The following is a 19,240-nucleotide window of genomic DNA, read 5'->3' on the forward strand; positions in this document are numbered from 1 at the left end:
AAATTAAAAATATATTTTTTGCCTTCTTTAATTCCTGGTGCATCTTCCTAAATTGATTCATGGTTAATCAAATGATCACACAATGGTCATGGGACTTTGTTATATTCCATCATAAATACAAATATAGTGTCCACATTTAAGAGAGAAAATCCAGCCACAGTATAGACATTTAAATTGACTTTTTAAAAATGTCTGTATTCATAATTACATGAATTTAGAAGTGATGCTATATCAAAAATATCATTTACCCGAAACAATGCTGTCTTTAACTTTTTTTTTAACATGAGCAATCTGCTACTTGCAATTTTGAGTACAGTTTGAGGTTGTGCAATCTGTTGCTAAGACATAACTTAGAAAAGAAACAAATACTAAATGTTTTAGAAGTTAAAATCAGCATCTATACAGAAAATAAGTATAAAATATATAGAGAAGATAACATACATATCTCTTTTCACCCTAAATAAATGCCTCCTAATACAATGTTTAATGTATTTAGCATTTATGTGGGATTTGAAAATGTTACTGCAACTGAAGCTTTTTTGAAACCTGCATTATTACATGAATTATTGTAGTTTTTTTTTTTTTAAGCAGCTATAGATTGCAAAAAACTATTCAGCCAACATGTAGTTTGTGCTGTTGGTCATGTGTGCTGAGCATTTCATCAGAGAGTCGTCAAATTAGTCAGTGATGACACATCTGAACCCTAAACAAATGAGGTGGACTCAAATTCAGACTAAAGCGGACGTGCAGGCTGCAAACTTCAGCTTGTTCCGTTGTGATGTTTGCCATTGAACTGTCCTTTATTTTAGAATTTAACACAGCTGTTCACTGTGTAAAGCATCAGTTGAGGATTCACTTAAAGCGATGATTACAACCCGTTTGAGTTAAATGCACATAACAGAACAGAGTAAAGATTCAGGCAGTTACCAGCATTAATTCACTCTTTTATTTACAATTATGTTAACTGACAGTAGAAAGAGGAAGTTAAATGAGAGCTTCTCTCTCTTTCTCTTTTTCCTGTTTATCAGGAGCCATACTAAGAACGAAATTGCGGTAAACTCCAATACTGCACTTTTTACATCAAAAGAATCCCCCCACCCCACCCCCAAAAAAACACATGTAAAAATCAAACATTGTTATGTGTCAACATCATAGAGCTAAACAAATGAGTATTAGCCTTTACACATCACATCTTGCTTTGTTCTTTCAGGATCTTGCATACAGCTCATTCTCTTTGCACTGAGGTATCGTTTATGTCCAGACCAGGCCTCACACAGGCTGCAGTCAAAGCATTAGTTGAGCAGTGAATTCTTTCAAATGCAACTTCTCATTAAAACGTTTTAAACTGCCGCAGTCCGTGAAATGAGGTCAGTAATTTCTAGATTTAATAGAAATGCTAGTAGTATAAATTCAGTTTTAAGTGAGGATGTTCCATTGTTTTCATACTGTTCACACATCAGAGAGTCGTCTCTTGCTCCTCCTGTCAGAACACCTCACAGAGTGACCAGAAGTGATCTATGCAGCCCCTCTAATTTGTGTTTTTAGGGGATGTCCATGTCTCCATTAGAGGCATGGGAGTGGCGTTTCTCCATGTCACACCCAGCTCGGTTGTCAACATTTTCTTTGCTCTCCTCATCCTGGTCCTCTGATCCTGATCTCCTTCTGAGACGCAGGCCGGGATCTCTCTGTGTAGGGACCTGGAAAAAGGAGCTTCCCAACGAAGGTCTCTTCTCTAAAAACAAGAACAGCACAAACGCTTCAGAAAATGCAGTCAGATTTAGGTCTGTAACAGAGAGGTTTGAGACGAAGGTGCTGAAATAGGAAGGAATTCATTGGCTAAAAAAAAAAGAAGTCAAAATTAAATCAAATATCAGAAATTGTATTTACACAATGTGTGAAATATAACTACCATCAATTTATTCCTCAAACAATCTCTGATCTGAAAATGGTGTCACTCTAGTCTTAACTTAAATCACCGTTAAATGTCAACTGAACCTCGGCTCCGGCGTTTAACACTAGCATTCAGTAACCTGCAGAACATCCTGGGGAATAATTCAAATGGTAAAATTTCCACATAGTTTTTGACCGTAGGTTTGACTGGCACTCTTTTAATCACGTCATCTTGTTGCACCCTCTTCTTCTGCAACAGTTTAATGGCACCCAGCTGGAGAACCAGCAGAATCAACTGTTAATCTCAATGTGCTCAACTTCTAACATTTGCATCAAAGTAGTGGATAGAAACACGCAATATTTTGCATTTCATTTAGCTGATTTTCTGTAAATTTAGGCAAAGTTTGCACTATATTTGCAAACCTGACAACAGTAGGACAAGCGCAGGAGTTACTAATAGCATTAATGATGTCTTAATTCTATTCAAGTTCTAATGTCTCTGCTCCTCAACATAGTCTACATTTATGTGTAAACATGTAAAAAGTCCTGCTATGGCACAAAATCCCCTCATTATGCTATAACAGCGCACATGTTTTCATGTCAACACTGCAAACTGAGTTTCTGAATATCTCCACCCTGGAAAGACTTCTCCAGAAGCTCTGTTTTCAGTGACCTCTGTTATTTTCACTGCCGTGTTTGCCTGCAGTGACATATCAAAAAGGCTTCAGTGAAAAATGAAGACTGTAATGAAAGCTCTTGAAATCATACACATTTGTCATGTCGTGCAATGCACTCGTTCAGAGAGGACACATACCGCCTGGTCCAATCGGTCGCATCAGTCTGTTCATCTGGACATTCCAGTGTTTGACGTTGGTGCTCGCCTGGCGAAGTTTCCTTTGAGCAGCCTGTCAGAGAAAAACAGCAGATCATTAAAATGCCACCAACCACCAATTACAATTAATAAGTATCAGTAATGAGAACCTTTTCACATCAAAGTTACAAAGTTCTTCAAAAGAAATGATTAAAAAAGACATGAAGACATGAGAGAGTCAGTCAGAGTCTGCTGTTTGAGACGTCCAGTTGGACTTTGAAATCCTTCATAAGGACCGGCCTGGGTTTTGTTTCATTAATGTCTGTTATACTGCACTTTGTAATGTGTTGTCCTGTCTGTAACTACATGGAGACGCTGCAATCTGGGCTCTGTAGTCCTTGAACATGACATTTTAAATTTCACTGGGCTCGTATCTGGTCAAATGAAGGTTAGTAAAAATGAATAAAATTGCCTATTGGCTCAGTTTATCGCACCGGATCTGAACACAAACAACATTTCCTCTTAGAGATAAGAGGCAAGCAACTTGGAATCAGTTCTATGTGGTTTCAGTGATCACTGTTGTCTTAATTAACTGTGAAATCAGAGAAGTTTAAATGATTTGGTCCTTACCACTACGTCCTGGTCAACCCGGTGCCTGTTGGCGCGGACGTCCTCCAGCTGCCTCTGCGCCTCCTCCAGTTCCCGGGACTTGGCCTCCATTTCCTGTTTCAGCTCCTGCTTCTCCTTCTGTGTCTTCAGGATGTACTCTTCTTGTTCCTCCTGCAGGGACATCAGGGCCTTCATTTTCTCCTCCTCCTCGGCCAGTAACCTGGACACAACAGAGAACACATAAAATCACATTTTCTAAAAAATGATTTGATCAAACCTTGGTTGTTTAAAAGGATGAGACATTCATAGAACGTTTCAGACATTACAGTGAGCAAAGGTGCACGGGGCCTGTTTGCAGACTGATGTGATCAATTCATCAGAAATGTTTTACCCCAAACAGGCAGAGAGAGCACAGTGGCAGTAACACAACAGATCTGACTCATGGCAACATTTAACAACTTCCTCTGTCAGAAGCTCAACTTCCTCAGGAACATAACGCAATATGAACTCTTTCAACGCTGAGCTTAATGTCTGCTGTCTGCACACAAAAGCCCCTCCCTGCTCACAGCCCACAGATGAATGTTTGCAGGCTCTTAACCCAAACAATTGACCTCTTATCATGCTGAGAAAGTCTATATAAGTCTCTAATCGCGTGTTAGCGGAGATGGATGCCAATAAATAACACTCTACCCTGCTTGGGCTAAGCGGAAGGCTTCCTCATCCAGCCTGGCTTTGATCTCCTGCTGCAGCGCCTCCTCCAAACGCCTCTGCATCTCCTCCAGCTCCTGGATCCTCTTCCTCTGCCTCTCTGCCTCCTCCTCTTTCAGAGCCATCTCTGCCTGCATACTGACCCGCGCCTTGAGAGGCACAGCAAGAAGCAAAGGAGTAAACTCACATCGTTCTGCTTCTGAACTCAAACTCTATTCTTTGCCTCCACACTCACCTCCTCAGCCTCTCGCAGCTGGACCTCCAGGGCCCGCTGGAGCTGTTCGTGCTGCTGGCGCCTCCTCTGCTCATCCTGCTCCAGGAGGGCCTGAGCCTGCTTCTGCGCCTCCTTCAGGAGCTCCAGCTCTGCCAGCTTACGCTCCCGTTCCTCCTGCAGGGCCCGCAGCCTCTGCAGTTCCTCCTCCTTGGCCTGCCGTCTCTTCTCCCGCTGCTCACGTTGTTCGCGCCGCTTCAGCTTCAGATCTTTGTGGAGGGAGTTCTTCCCCTCCACGTGAAGCCTTATGGCTGTTTGAATGGCTGTGAAGAAGATAATGTTTAATGTCTTGACGTGAAGATGGAGCTTTTAAGATGGGCTTATGACTTATCAGTAGCCAGTATCAGTGAACGTGAGTCTCCTCTGACCTGTAGTCCACTCCTGTCTCTGTTTGGTGTCTGAGGCGCTCATCTCATAAGTCTTGGAGATCGTTTTCAGACAAAACATGCACCTCTTCCCATCCCGATCTGGCAGTACCTTTTCAACAAGCAAAACAGTCATTTTATCAATAAATATCCCTTCATTGTGCATAGTCTTTTTCTCTTTTCACATTTGTTGTTACATTTCTTAAATATACAGTAGTGAGGAGGAAAAAAAGGGAGAACTCACTGGGAAAAGGATGTTTTTGATCCATTTTGAACGACCAAACAATATTTGATCATCGTCTACTTCCTATAATAAAGCATGATTTTAGAATGGTTGCTTGTTTTCCTTTGCAGTCACACATGTTGCAGTGTGTAGTGTTCTTGCTGAAAAAATAACAGAACTTGACCAGATTTTTGTCATTTCTCGTGTGGCATTGATGGGCTAATAATTGACTCTGTGTTCGTGTCAAAAGCCAGCAAAACAGGCGAGGCAACAACCACCGGACTTCAGCTCTACTTCTGTAGGCTTCACACTCAGAGCGGGTCACTCTCAGAGTGAGGCTACATGCCCCTCTTGAGTTCAGTTCACTTGAGCTCTGTGAGATCTGTGAGGAAATGTGATTGTGAAACAAGATTCTGGATCCAACTGTGGTGCTTTTCAGAAACTTGATGGTTCCCAACCTTTTTGGATTATGACAGATAAATATGAAGCAAGGGACTGTTTGAAACTTATTTGGGGTAGGGACCTCCAGAGAAGGGGGAGGGTTATGTGTTTTTCCTCCTTGCTGAAGGGAGGATACTCTAAATTCTTTAGAAGAGGGGGGAGGGTCTATAGTGATTAGTGCCGTGTCATCTACAGCGGCTCCCACCTTTATTTTCTGCATATTAATCTGCATATTAACAGAAAGCAGAAGAATAGCAGAAAAATATGTCACAAATACAAATGTGTCACGTCAAGTGATGGAGACAACTGCTGAGTCAAAAACAAAGACAGGCTGGAATATTTGGAACAGTTAGAACGGGAGCCACTTAGCATGGCCGCTTCTAGCATAACACAGCCGAAACAGTGGTCACGCTGCACTGCGGATAATGAAGGCATCAGGATTTGACACAGAGGAGGAGTATGTGGAACAAAAAAGACAATATCTCTGCTTCTGTTGCACTTGATTTTGAACCTTTTTTAATGAAAGTGTCCAGTGTGAGACTGACATAGTTATAGGAGTGCAGTGCTAAACCAGTGGAGTACTCCTTTAAGGTTTAATATGGAGTAGATCATCTCAAATCACATGTGCACTTTTAGCTATTAATGCCAAAAATTGCACAAATTCAGTAGTGCTGGATTACTTTGCAGATATACTGGTGAATGTATAACTGTATACAGTTTTTTGGCTTAGTCAAGGAAAGGGTCCAAAGACATGATGCTCTCCCCCTGCCCCTGATTATCTTAGTACAGTCCGTTTTTCAGAGTTCTGAAGAGGTAACGTTTTCCAGTAATTAACAAAAAACCCCTCAGATATGTGGGATGTCACGAAAAACAAACACCTGTTAAGCAACGTGTGAACCTTTCAGCACCATCTTGCAACACCTTGGGGGAGTCCCCATCCCCAGGTTGGGAACCGCTGGCTTAAAGAATTAAATTTGGACTCAAATGTACAAAAGAAAGCAAATGAACTTTATGTATTTCTTTTCTGGACAAAAGGACAAAGAATAGATTGTTATAAAAAGCCACAGTTGTTTCCAGTGTGAACAGCGTTCAGCTTTGAAAGATGATCGCCTCCAGCTGCTTACCTCCACACAGCAGTTCCCATCCAGAACTATGCTGCCCTGGCACTCCTTGCGGTCCTCCCCGGTGTAATAGGACAAGTTGCTCGGCCTTAAGGTGAACCAGCGTTCCTTCCAGTTCCTCCTCAGCTGGCCTTTCTTCCACAGATAACCCTGCATGCGGCACACACACATATACAGTCACCGTCACAATGCACAGCAAGTCAGGAGCCAAAACAAAGACCTCTGGTGGCAGATGGTTCTCCTACCTCTTTGAGGACATCACCAACTATCTCCCTGTAAACCTCCTCTATAGCCATGCTGGTTATGCTCTTATCAATTCCTCTGGTTATTTTTCCAGAGTTCATCATCTCCAGAAAAACCCAAACAGTAATGCCGGTCTGCTGCACAGAGTCTTGGGAGAAGAAGTCCTCTAATTCAACACAGTTGAACTCAATACTCATAGCCATGCATACCTTCTTGAGGAGGTACTCCACCTGAAGAGGAAAAGAAACCAAAGTCTTGAGAGTGAGAGAAAAACATGTGTCATTCGAATTATCTGTCTTTGCTGCGTTTATACTGAAGGGAGGAAGCAACTAACAAAAGACTAATAAAGGCAATTATTAAGTAGCTTTTGTACTATATTTTAGTTTTATTTCAGTGACTTTCCTCTGGAGGTTTTTTTTATTTGGCTACATTTGGGGAGCTGTTCACAATAAATTGTTAGTTAGCAGATAAGATCAGAGCTGTCTTGTTTTACTTTATCTGTGCACTTTAATTTGTTGTTTCCAATTTTCAACATGAAACACCCACAGTAAAGATCACATTCAGCCATGCTGTGCTTCTCAAGACAAGATCAATAAAAGTTCTATCTATGTTAATTCCTATTTAAATGAACTTCAATAACAGTATTTATGACACTGTAGTACTCATTCCATCACAGATTTCTTTGTCCAGCGGTTGTTGTGTGAAGCGTGTACCAAAATAAAATGTTTTCTTAAACTCAGCATGAGAGAAACTACCCTGCCCTTGAAATGTAGGTCTTTCTCTTGGCAGCAGCTGCGAAAAACACACGACAGGAAACCAAAACGAGAGCTTGCAAGTGAGAAACAAGCCCACACTGCTGCATGAAAAGAGCACCGTGTTCCATGATGGCAAGAAACAAGGTTTCAGCCAGGGTGTATTTAGTGGTTGTCAAAGATCCAACACCATTTTTAGGTCACAGATTACCGACTGGCCTCAGAATTGTGTTCAACAACTCGGTACAATAAGTTGAAATATCCCTGTGGCCAAAATTAGAAACAAGTGTCACTATCACCACATGAAGGCCCAGGCAGCAATGACTTCAAGATGTGCAAATTTGTTTGCTTATATAATCCTGCAATAGATGTTTTTGTTTTCAGTCCAATTGTGTTTTGACTGAGGAAACACAAGACAAGAAATGAGAAATACCTCACATTCCAAGTAGCACTGGAGGATATAAAGTATCTGTTTTGTAATAGAAATTCCTGTAAGTCTAAATATATTTGAGCTGAACTTACCTCGTCGGGGACCATGACCAAAGGGTACTTGTCTTCAGAGAGAAAATTAAAAAGGCACCAGAGTCGAAAAGCATCCTTCTCTGGCAGAACAGTGCTGCTGGTTTTGTCCGTCTGGTAGTTTTTCTTTGCCGTAAGAGTCCAACAGAGCTCATCTACGTTTTCCTTAATGAAAGAGCCTTCAACAACCTACAGCAACAAAACGCAGATTGAAAAAAATCTCTGCCAGTGTCCTTGACTGCAGAGCATTACAATTAGACAAAACAAAAAGACCACGCCGTGCTGCTTTTATCACCTTGTCCAGGATGTATTTGTTGAGGTAAGGCATGTAACCCTGACTGGAAACTGGGCCATCATCATCATCCCTGAAGTGCTCCTCCAAAGCAACTGGATCATGTGGGATACACAAGACTGTGCACAGGTTGTGGGACAGCACCTGAAAAATCACACCGTACAGGACACAAATATTTAAAAAAGGACAACACATTGGAGCAGAGCCACGCACAGCTAATCATTTACTTCAAATAAGCTTCACTGGCATGAGTTTTGATGTTATATTATTGTCGAAACTTCATTACATACTGCATGTGGACAGTTGTGTGTGAAATAAAACAACTATGTTACTATTCCCTCTGAAAATACAGGCCAACAAATTCAGACACATATGTTCATTTTGATCTTCAGGGAACTGAAATTTTGACATTTCTGTTGCATTGCATTTTCCTAAAAATAATCTGGTTTGCACAAGTGTGAAAAAGTGTGACAAACTAAAAAGACTGCGTAATGACAACCAGTAAAACAATACAGAGAACCATTGAAACATTGAAAAATGTGAACAAAAAAAAAAAAGGTAAAAGATAAATAATATAAATACAAATAATTAAAATAAAAGCCAAACAAAAAGCATTACGCAAAGCCAAACAAATAGCATTTAAGTGCTATTATTATTATTGATATTACAATACTAAAATCACTACTAGTGTGTCAAAGAGGAGTTTACAAAAACCGGGCTTTTAGTCCTATAAATTTCTTCTACTGAGTGTGCAACGTCTTGAGATATCTGATGCACTTTATCAGACAACCACTCTCCGTGCGCTGAGCCATAACCACATCCTGTCTCTAGGCACCAACGCACTACAAACATCTGTCATTTTGGAGGCCACGGCATGCAAACTGCTAGCTTCTAAAGAACATGGTGCCTGTACACAGGCTGCATACATGAGGGGGATAAGCCTAGTCATGAGGCTGACTTGCTGTGAGCCAGCAGTGGCAGGCGGCACATTGCAGAAACGTGGAGGTGGCTGGAAACGGAGTCCACACCAGGAGCAAGTGACATAACGATGAGATCAACAAAAATACAGTGCCCCCATTGAAGTGCTGTGGCAGGAGACAACAATCACCAAAATGTTTCCACTTTGCTCTTGCTCCAAGTGTAACAATGTTCTTCTTACATATGTGGGCTCATGGTGTGAAGATACTCTATTCAACAGGCTGTTGTCTGGTCAGGTCCAGTGCCAGAGGACCCTTTGCACTACAAGCTGGTATATGGAGGCCCAGTGCAAGCACAGCTTGGAGATGAGGGCTCCCATTCATATACACACTGAGAGCAAACTGTTACTCTGGTGCTCTTGCCAGACAGAGGTGCATATTGTGCCTTCTTTCAGCAGTGAAAGCATTTTACTCGAAATATAGGGAACAAATTTGTTCCTTGTTAGACAGCATGTGGCTTAAAAACAGAGTTTCACACAGGAAATATTGTTGAAGATAACTCATATCAGATTGCATACACTGTTATTTCCTGAAGCAATGAGCCAAACATAAGCAAACACCAAATTACAAATGCAGTTGTGACATTTAGTTTGCTGAACACTCGAAATATTTTCACCTCATCTTCCTCAGAGCGAGCCCACGTGATGGAATAAGAATTGAGCTAGGAAATGAGGCAACAGGCGAAAACTGTGAGTGAAGTTTCTGCTGAATAAAGAAAAGGTCCTAATGCCCAGGTAGCCCACTCACCTTCAGCTGAGACTTGGACACCTTACCGCTCTTCTCCAGATCCAGGGCTGTGAAACCGTACCAGATGGACTTGAGCAGCTCCGACCGCAGGTCCATGTCTACAGCAGAGTTACTTTCTGGTTTCCGACTCTGCGTCTCTTCTTCTTCCCTCTGCTGTTGACACAGGCCCCTGGGTGACAGGCTCACACCCACGCTGTGTTGCTGCTGTCAGACGCATGGGGCTTTCCTAGACTGCTGCCAGCGACACCTGCAGGACATCCAAGGTCAGTGAGGGAGGGAGGGTCTGACTGTTGACTGCGTGTTGTCATCCTGCCTTCCAGTGGTGAAAGAAGACACAGATACTCACAATACAAAAATACTCAATTACAAGTAAAAATCCTTTGCACATATTATACTTCAGTACTGAGAATGTCTGTTTTATTGTAATAGTCATTGTAGTTTCATGTTATTACATTATGTTCTGTTGTTACTGGTGCATTAAGGTGTAATCAGCATTTTGATGTTGCACGTGTTCAACCTACCTGTGTCTGCCTGTAAGCTTATTTCTATGTTCCACTGGTCATTAAATCACTGAACTGTCCCCTACATGTCTCAACTATATGCATCTATGTACTCATGCTGTTTGATATACACCAGACACAAGAACAGAGTAATAGAGTAAATTACTACTTTCCGCCACTGCCGCCTTCACGGCCTGGTGAAAGGTGCTAATAAGTATGAATGTGAAAATCAGATGTGGCGTTCAAGTGTGCTGAAGGTAATGTGGAAACCAGGGCATTTTATCACTAACCTCACACTATTGTTTGAGAATCCACTAGTTTTCTCTCTTTGCTCTAATGTTGCTTGTTATTAGTTTAGGTCCAGAGTTAGCTCACGGTCACGTATGTTAGAACGAAATTAGCAGTTAGCTTTAGCGCGAGTCTGTAAATACCTCTCTTATAGCTAACTCACTTAACTTAGCTAGCAGGCCTAAATATGTTGTTTGCGTCACTGTTTAGCAAAACAAAACCAAACTGTAAGAGTACCTGCTAGCACACTTTAGCTTGGTTGAAGACATATGAATCAACAGCAGCAGCTCACATTTCGTCCGGAGCGATTTAAATACATAATCCAGTAATTATCCAAACAGAGTGGGATTATTAATTCAATCGCTGTTGCATCTGATTATCAGGCTACTTCTACTGGCCCAAAGATGCCGTGAAAAAACATCGCCCCCTAGATGCCATTTCGTGGTAAACTGATGTATTACTTGGTGGGACGTTGTATTCAGATCCCTGTTTACATCCTTGCCCTCATAGATAGATCTGCATCTCCTCAAATCTGGTTCATTAGATATGAGGAAGTCATTAAAGAGAACACTATACAAGAAATACAAACAAATTTCAGTGGCAAAATAATGGTTCAAAGTTTCCCCATGACTCTCAAACAAAGATGATGATGGTGATTATTACTGTTGTTATGTATCTAATTCTTAATCTTTTTAGTAAATGACATCTATGACTCTGATAGAATAGAATCAATCAACATTTCAACCAAACAAATCAATGCATGAAACATCAAAACAACATACTTTCTCTCTGCTGGACAACAGAGTTTTGTTCTGTTCCATTCGCAGATGGGCAGAGGCCGCGGCAAAAGACGGTCACGTGGTAAAACAACTTTCGCGTCGTTACCATGGAGCTGTTTGTGAAACTAGGTCTTTCATTGGTCGACGTTAATGTCGTGGACCAAGTCCGCGTAGTCATTGGTTCTTTTGGCTTCCTGTTGCGACCAATGGCGAAGCGCGCTTTTTACAAACTGCTGCGAGTCCAGGAAGTTGGCTTTCCCGCAGCGGTGAAGGACTTGACAAGGGATCTTTAAATCAGCACAAAAAACGCCTGGAAAACCAAAGCATTTGGGGAATTAATTTTATCAGAAATACTTAATTGGACGAACAGAAGGAATTAACAGAGGCCCCTTTCCACTTTAAAAGTATGTAAACTATGAAAAAACGACTCGCGTATGTAGCGTATGCTATGGAGGAGAGACTTGTTAGTCTTCTGTTCGCCTTACAGCTAATCTAATGTCGCTTCTCTTTTTAATGTTGGCTGGTCAGCGTGTTGGTTTGGACTGTGCGAAGGCTTTACTGCTATCAAGTTTGTGCTCTGTCGACCAGACAAAGCAATATAAATGTTTAATATCTGATGAGGTTATTTTTTGTTTGTTTGTTTGTTTGTTTGTTTGTTTGTTTTACTGTCCCATTGATGGTGGCATTTGGCTGCATTTGGTTGCTTCCTAGCTTAATTAACTTTGGACCGGTTAAATTGTGATGTTAAAGCTTTGGAGAGAACTGAAGTTTGATGTTTTTGTTTCTTTGACGCAAGGTTTATGTATTATGTCGATCTTTGCACGCAGTTACTCAGATTTCCTTTGCCATTTGTTGCTCCTCCAGTTGTTCCTCACGCCCTGCTCTCATCATGGACTCCTCTCCAGTCCTTCGACAGCAAAGTCAGAACAAAATCCACAGTGACTTTCTGAGGTAAGGCAGTTCATGAGTTATTAAACACATTGTTTATTCTCTCGTGCCTTTAGAGCATGATTATTCTTTGATCAAATAGTTCCTGATATAAATCCAAACTTGTGGCTGTTCTTGCTTGTGTTTAGACAACATTTAGCGTGTTATTAGATAGAAGCAAGAGAAACATGTCTCAAAATAAGGAAGCAAGATTGCTTTGGTATTGGCAGTAGTGTCAAAAAACAAACAAACAATGCTTCACTGTGTTTGCATGTATTATGTTTTTTCCTCTACGCAGAATGAAAAATGAACAGAACAAAATGCCGGCGCACTCCAAGCCCACCAAACTCCTCTCTGAGCCTCACCCTCTCAAACAGGACATGGAGAACAAGCATCCAGGAAAGCCAGACATGGGTAGGAAGGCGGCTGTGCGACCAGGTGTAAGCAGGCTTCCTGTGCTCGCAAAGTCCCTTCGTCTTCAAACTCCGTCCGACTTCAGTCAGTCTCACTGTAGGTGGGAGGAGAAACCTCTGGCTGTAAGTGGCTCCTTCCCCTCATGCAGATTTAAATTTTTCTAGTTTAATCAGACGATGTTGTGTTGTTAATACGTTATCATTTTTCTACAGGGCAAAGCGAGAAATAAAAAGCCGTGCACCAGGCATATACCTTTCAACCTGTCGCAGTCAAAGAGCTCAAGAGCAGTCACTGAAAATCAACAACCCCTAACTGTTTCACAATCAGGGACTGGCACCTGCACTGTCCAGCCTGATGCTGTACGCAACGCTCGTCTAAAAACCCAAAACATTCATGCAAAGCCGACTAAACATGCAGCTACGTTAAACAGCAATATAGACTCAACTAGAGCAACAGGGAAGTCTACCGGAAAGGCTGCAGAAAGTACGTCCCAGCTGTCAGGACAGTCGGGGCCTTCCAACCAGTTTCAGACATCAGCCACTTTGTCCCGTCCCCTGTCATCCATCCAGAACAACACTATGCATCAAAACAGCAGTACTCCTTCTGCACAGGCTGCTTTTAATGCAGAAGCCTGTTTGGAAAACATGAACCTGCTCAGTCTCAAAGATCCGAGTAAGACATCCCACGCTAGCCAAGACATGCAGCTGAGTGTGAAGGGCAGTTTCTCCAAAGGGTCGACTGGTAAGTGAAGTGTGTTGCCTTGTTGTTGATTTGGTTCAGTTTTTGTTGTAACTGTTACTGAGGTCTGAATTTAAGCGTCTGACCATGTTGAAGGATGTGGTGTGTGGTGCTGTGTTGGTTATATTGGCAGTTTATTTACAGGTTCTGATTTATTTGTTTAGTTTGTTGCCTACGTTAATTAGATTTTATCCATTTTAATATTGCTGCAGCAACTGTGTTTCCCCATGGAAATGAATGTATCTCACCTGCACGAACACTGTCAGCTTTTAATGAACTTGCTAGATGTTTCATGATCGTCTGCTCTTTTTGTCACTTTGATGATATATTGCTTATTTATTCTTCCATATAAATAGCAGTCAGCGTTTCTTATGTATTTCAGACAAAGAGGACAACTTTCAGGCTGACCATGCGGCTTTGCTAAGTATCCTCCGGAACGAGGTAAATGCCACAGGTCTGGGATCTGCAACTCCACAGTCCAAACCCTACAACTGTCTGGTGAGTTGGCTCTGTGATTGTTTACTATCTTCCTGTACAATGTCTTTTGGCCTCTACACTTTTACTGCTGGGTTGTTATTGAACTGTTGGTGTTGAATGTTTATTTTTGCCAGAATAGTGATTTCAATGTTAAACTGTTTTAATGTTCTGCATCTTTTTCATCTTGATTCTCGTGTTTGCAGCCCCAGCGAGTGTCTGTCATGAAGAGTCGACAAAAAGCCGGACCCACCAGAGGTAATCGCAAGACTGGAAACATAATGTGTACTTCATCATACAGTCTGCGATCGTAGCAGATATCAAAGTCGTGAAAGTCATCCACTGTGACTGGGTTACATTAGAAATGTCACGTCTTTTGACAGTTCTGCCTTTTTTTTCTTAAAAAATTGCTCAACCTAATTAATCGATTATTGAAATGGTTGGAAATTAATTTAATAGTCGACAACTAATTGATAAATTGTTGCAGTTCTAGACTGCATACCACACATAAAAAGTTGATTAGGACATGTCCTGTCAACAGTTTCAGTGTGAGAAAAACACGAGAATGGTATCGAACGTCTGATCTAACTCGCAGCAAGAAAGCGAATAAGCACATCTGCCAAATTGCAGATCTGTTGTAAACTTAATGCTAATGTTTTTTTAGACACTGTCAATCGGATATCAACAATTAAATACAGATGGAAGTCGAAAAGGCCCTAAGTGATGCCATGTGACAACAAGAAACAAAGAGGATCAAGCTAATTTTAGCACCTGTAAAACTGAACAGTACGCAGTTCAGCTTCAGTTTGGATAGTTTGATATCACTTCAATGTAAATGAATTGGTCTTTCCATGTCAATTTAACCTGTTCCTTGTGCTTGTATTACAGGATCAGTGAGGTCGGTGCGGTTCTCCCCCGACTCCGCTGCACTGCAGAGTATCCTGCAGAATGAGGGAGTGAAGGTTGGGGGGCCTGTGGGTGCCACACCCCAAATCTCTGTCCGTCCATCAGGCAGAGGCACTTCCATCTACACAGTATGTATACATTTGTTTTCGCTTCAGTACTTCTTTTACCCATACTAACTTTTTATTGTAGTTTATTACATTGCTTTTAAAACACAAACAGTTTCATTTACTGTGTTGCTTCTTTCCTCAGCCTCAGAGAGTACCGGCTAGAAAGAATCGTGCAGACGTGACCGGAGGAACAGCAGGTGAGATGAAGAGTCTTATCTTATCTTAGGAAAACTCATACATCTTTATCTCTTTGTCATTTCGCCCTGATGTGACGTAGCTGTTTTATCCTCAGCAGCAGCAGTCAAAGAGACTCCACTGAAGGAATGGACGCCACAGAGAGTCCGTGACACCAGGCATCAGCCCATGTCTGCTATGGTCAGTACAAATGTATGCTGACTCTGTTTGGTATGTGCTGAGTCTCGCAGTCACTCCTTTAGCTCACGATGCTGCTGTTTTCAGAAATGGCATCAGTCATCACCATACGGCAGCACCCCCGGGCTGCGGCACTGCAAGACCAACCTTCAGCCGTGCCAGGAGGTGAGAGCAGGAAATCATGTCACCTTTGTCACCTGTCTAGAGAGCTTCTACACAAATTCATACAGAAAATTTAATTCACAGTCAAAGCAGTTTGGATCACAGCGCATATTCCTAACCAGGAATAAACATACTGTGCTCCGTATCACAACTGATATGACTTTCTTCTTACCAGGAGGTTGTCCAGAGATTATTTGAGGATCAAGAGGACGAGCAGAGCACGAATGTGACAGATGGAGATCCTGAGACACAAGCAGAGGAGCTCCCGGTTCAAGCAACAACTGTAAGAAGTGAACTGAAATTCAAACTTAACAGCCATACAGAGATCCACACTGATGCTATTTACTTAGAATGTATTATAAAATAACTGCATGCTGTTTGGTCTAGACTAAATCTTGCTGTGAAGAAAAGGCAGAGACGAGCAGGGCAAACAGCAGCAAGGATGAGGAGCAGAGGATTGTGGGAGGACAGCCGTTCTTCCAAGCACCGCAAAGAGAGTCTGTCATTTTTTTCTCAACTGGCAAAAGCCTGTTAAGAGTGGCACGCTTTGAGCAGCAGAGCTCAGCCCATCACGAGCAGCATGGCCTTGCTTTGTCTGAACAGAGAAAGGTGCTGCCAGCACACAAAGAGACGTCATCTGTGTCAGAACCAACCCGTCAGATCAACCCCTCTGTTCAGAGTCTGCACAGAGGTAACATCTCACACACCGACATGTCACCCCCCCCACAATGATTCATCTCAGAGTTACATATACTGAACGTTGAATTGTGACTGGAAGTATGACTTTTTCTGTTATAGACCTCATTGTTCAGAAGACGATGCTGCGTAAGCGTCTTTCTGCTCTGCAGGAGCTGCGCATGGATGAGGAGGTGGCCACCTACACCTCTGTGTCCGTTCCGGATGCACCCGGCTTTCTCCCCCCACGGCCCCGCTGTGGAAACCCGCTGGCCTCCACCCTGATCTTTGAAGAGTCCTCTGTGAGTACACCGCTGACAGTTGACAAAAAAGTATTATTCTTTTATTAAATCACTTTCATAATTCAGGAACAGAGGGAACAAACAGATGTGTTGACAGTAATGGTCTGAATTAAAACAGCACTTAAGGTTTAAACTAGTGCTGTCAAAAAAAACGCGTTTTTAACGCCTTAACGCAAATCAATTTTAACGGCATCATTTTTTTTATCGCAAGATTAACGCTCTTTGTGACCTTGTGAACTTGTAGTTTTTTATAAGCTGTGGCCACTGCTAGTAACGTAAGAAAAACTACAGGATCCGATTGTAAACCGGAAACAAAACAATAGGCACGCCCCACACACGTGTTTGGTCTGCCTGCTTGCTAGCTGTAAAGGAGTGGGTTACCGGTTTGTGTGGATGTCAAGCGCGAAACGCCGAAATGGATGCGAACAAGATTCTGAATGGAAAGTTTAGTTTAAAAAAGTTGCCAGATGGGTCGACTGGCAAGACCAAAGTTATCTGTGTGTATTGTCGGTGTGAACTGAGTTATCACCGCAGCACCTCCAGTCTGAAATACCACTTGATGACCAAACACACGGCGAATGCTAATTCTCTGCCGCCTCCTTGTCAAAACCAGGCGACAATGGATGGCTTTCGACAGAGGCATATGGATGCTATTATGTTCAAAGGAAACTTAAGAAAGGAAAGTTTAAGCCATGGTTTAACTGCACTATAGGCTGAGTCCTAGTTTACAATGATGTGCACTTTGTAACTTTATCTTGTATCACCCTGTTTTGATCCCTTAAAAAGGGCTGTTGAAGGGGCTTTTTTGTAACTGAGTATTTTTTGTATTTTTGTATTTTTATTTGTTTATTGACAGTGTTAAATTGTGTGAGATTTGATTCATTCAAATGTGAATGACTGCTCAAAGTGAGAATGTTAGTGTGAAATATAACACCACACGTTGTTGTTTTCAATAAAAAACATTTGCACGGAGCAAGCCTATCCACTTTTCCATGATGATAACATTATTAAAATGATAATTCAAAGGACATTTAGAATAGATGAAAATGTGCGATGAATTTGCGATTAATCGCGAGTTAACTATGACATTCATGTGATTAATCGTGATTAAATAGTTTAATCAATTGACAGCACTAGTTTAAACAGAAATCGTCATCAATCATTTAAAGGAACTACCACCTACTAGCAAGTTAGTTTTGGACAGGGCCAGGATAAAATGACAGGACACAGCGTAGCTCTTCAGCCTGACTAGTTATCATATGCACACAGCTCTTTCAAACATATTCTCTGTATAGATACACAAGATAATATAAATGTTTGGCCTCGTTTTTGCTTTCCAGAGATTTGTTCCAATTGGCTGCGATCTCTCGTCTGGTCCTTCTTCTCCACTGAGCTCCCCGCTGCAGGGGAGATGACTTGCACTATAAGTACACTATTTGTTTGTTTTCTGTGTCGTTGTTTACTGTGAATATCCAGAATGGATAAGCTTGGTCTAGTTTACTGAAGAGACTTTTTTTTTTAAAGCAACTGTTTGTTCAGCACAGTTATTGCCAGACTTCATACGGCCCCAAAAATGCTGCTAGTTTAGTGTTTTAGAAACCCTTAAACCTTTTTGGTCTTAATAAATGTTTCTGATGCTTTCTAAAAATAAATAAAAGTTATGTCTGATTAATAATGCATATTTTCCACTGCAGGCACAGCATACTTGATCAGTGTAGGACACATATAGATTAGGACGGCTCAGACCATTGTTTGACTTTGTTGTATTTGATGTACAGTGTTTATAATAAATTTATCTGTTACTGTCTGGACATGATTTTTCTTTATTAATAATTACATTTGTCAGTTTTCATGAGAAGCACCAATCAGTCAGTGAAAATGTTGTATGATGTCTATCAAAAGTCTTGCGGGAAATGTAGGATCCTGTGGTTTTGGAGCTTCACCCATAAAAGCAGCGGAGCATCAGAGTTAGTGCTGAAACAATTCATCAATTAGCTGAACGACAGAAAATGTTGGATAATTATGTAATCCTTCGAGGAAAAACATCAAATATTTTCTGGTTTGAGACACTAACATCAAGATTAACTGCTCTTCTATTTCATATCCAAGTAAATGTATTTTATATATATATATATATATATATTTTTGTTTTGCTATTTCCACTATTACTCAGCATTATTGGTTAAATGATAGTAAACATAACTGTTATTTTGCTGTAAACTGTTAGTCCGTCTTGTGACCCCTCTAAACTTTATTGAAGTGCAATACTATAACCCATATTTGAAAAAAGATGGGACGCTGTACAAAATGTAAATAAAAACAGAATGCAACAATCCCAACGTGTTTGAAACATGTTGCTGGCATCAGCTTCAGAATAAGCAGATATTTACAAAAGTCATTGAAGCTGAAAAGGTCAATCGGTAAATATATCTATATATATATATTTGGTATTAGGCTTGTAAATCTCTGCAGTACCTCTTTAGCTATTATCATAGCATAATGCTTTCACTACCCGCATGAACTCCTCGAGCATTAAGATGTGGAAAACCTCCATCTTTATTGCATCAAAGAACATACATCATACTGTCTTACATTTCCCAGACTGCCTCTGGACCAGATGTAGAGTT

At 41.3% G+C, this 19,240-nt stretch overlaps 2 protein-coding genes across 3 annotated transcripts; one reads left to right on the forward strand and one right to left on the reverse strand.

Moving 5' to 3' along the window:
* Positions 1-925: 925 nt before the first annotated feature.
* Positions 926-10,282, reverse strand: LOC139335600 (differentially expressed in FDCP 6 homolog). 2 transcript variants are annotated; one of them, XM_070969270.1, is made up of 12 exons: positions 9,970-10,180; positions 8,249-8,389; positions 7,957-8,142; positions 6,685-6,912; positions 6,443-6,589; positions 4,899-4,961; positions 4,658-4,766; positions 4,254-4,552; positions 4,001-4,167; positions 3,332-3,530; positions 2,705-2,795; positions 926-1,732 (listed from the first exon to the last, which is right to left on the reverse strand). In XM_070969270.1, the coding sequence occupies exons 1-12, from the start codon at positions 10,063-10,065 to the stop codon at positions 1,542-1,544; spliced, it is 1,917 nt and encodes a 638-aa protein (XP_070825371.1). In that variant the 5' UTR covers positions 10,066-10,180; the 3' UTR covers positions 926-1,541. The 2 variants fall into 2 exon arrangements, with proteins under 2 accessions (XP_070825371.1, XP_070825372.1); XM_070969271.1 differs by lacking the exon at positions 4,899-4,961 and having other exon boundaries at positions 9,970-10,282.
* Positions 10,283-11,787: 1,505 nt separating this feature from the next.
* troap (trophinin associated protein) lies at positions 11,788-18,423 on the forward strand. The gene is made up of 14 exons (XM_070969156.1): positions 11,788-11,940; positions 12,401-12,487; positions 12,762-12,999; positions 13,090-13,618; positions 13,998-14,113; positions 14,296-14,347; positions 14,978-15,123; positions 15,245-15,299; positions 15,395-15,477; positions 15,562-15,639; positions 15,812-15,919; positions 16,024-16,327; positions 16,435-16,613; positions 17,954-18,423. The coding sequence occupies exons 2-14, from the start codon at positions 12,426-12,428 to the stop codon at positions 18,026-18,028; spliced, it is 2,025 nt and encodes a 674-aa protein (XP_070825257.1). The 5' UTR covers positions 11,788-11,940; positions 12,401-12,425; the 3' UTR covers positions 18,029-18,423.
* The last annotated feature ends 817 nt before the right edge of the window (positions 18,424-19,240 follow it).

The sequence above is a fragment of the Chaetodon trifascialis genome, chromosome 8 (assembly GCF_039877785.1).
Source record: "Chaetodon trifascialis isolate fChaTrf1 chromosome 8, fChaTrf1.hap1, whole genome shotgun sequence".
NCBI lineage: Eukaryota > Metazoa > Chordata > Actinopteri > Chaetodontiformes > Chaetodontidae > Chaetodon > Chaetodon trifascialis.

What these genes read in the sequence shown, in the direction of transcription:
- LOC139335600 (XM_070969270.1), bottom strand. Translation starts at nt 10,065, where the DNA reads ATGGACCTGCGGTCGGAGCTGCTCAAGTCCATCTGGTACGGTTTCACA. An exon ending in TGTCCAAGTCTCAGCTGAAG is followed by an intron (nt 8,390 to 9,969) that starts GTGAGTGGGCTA and finishes GTGATTTTTCAG; the next exon opens with GTGCTGTCCCACAACCTGTG. An exon ending in AGCTGCGAGAGGCTGAGGAG is followed by an intron (nt 4,168 to 4,253) that starts GTGAGTGTGGAG and finishes GTGCCTCTCAAG; the next exon opens with GCGCGGGTCAGTATGCAGGC.
- troap (XM_070969156.1), top strand. Translation starts at nt 12,426, where the DNA reads ATGGACTCCTCTCCAGTCCTTCGACAGCAAAGTCAGAACAAAATCCAC. An exon ending in ATCCACAGTGACTTTCTGAG is followed by an intron (nt 12,488 to 12,761) that starts GTAAGGCAGTTC and finishes TCCTCTACGCAG; the next exon opens with AATGAAAAATGAACAGAACA. An exon ending in ACCTTCAGCCGTGCCAGGAG is followed by an intron (nt 15,640 to 15,811) that starts GTGAGAGCAGGA and finishes TCTTCTTACCAG; the next exon opens with GAGGTTGTCCAGAGATTATT.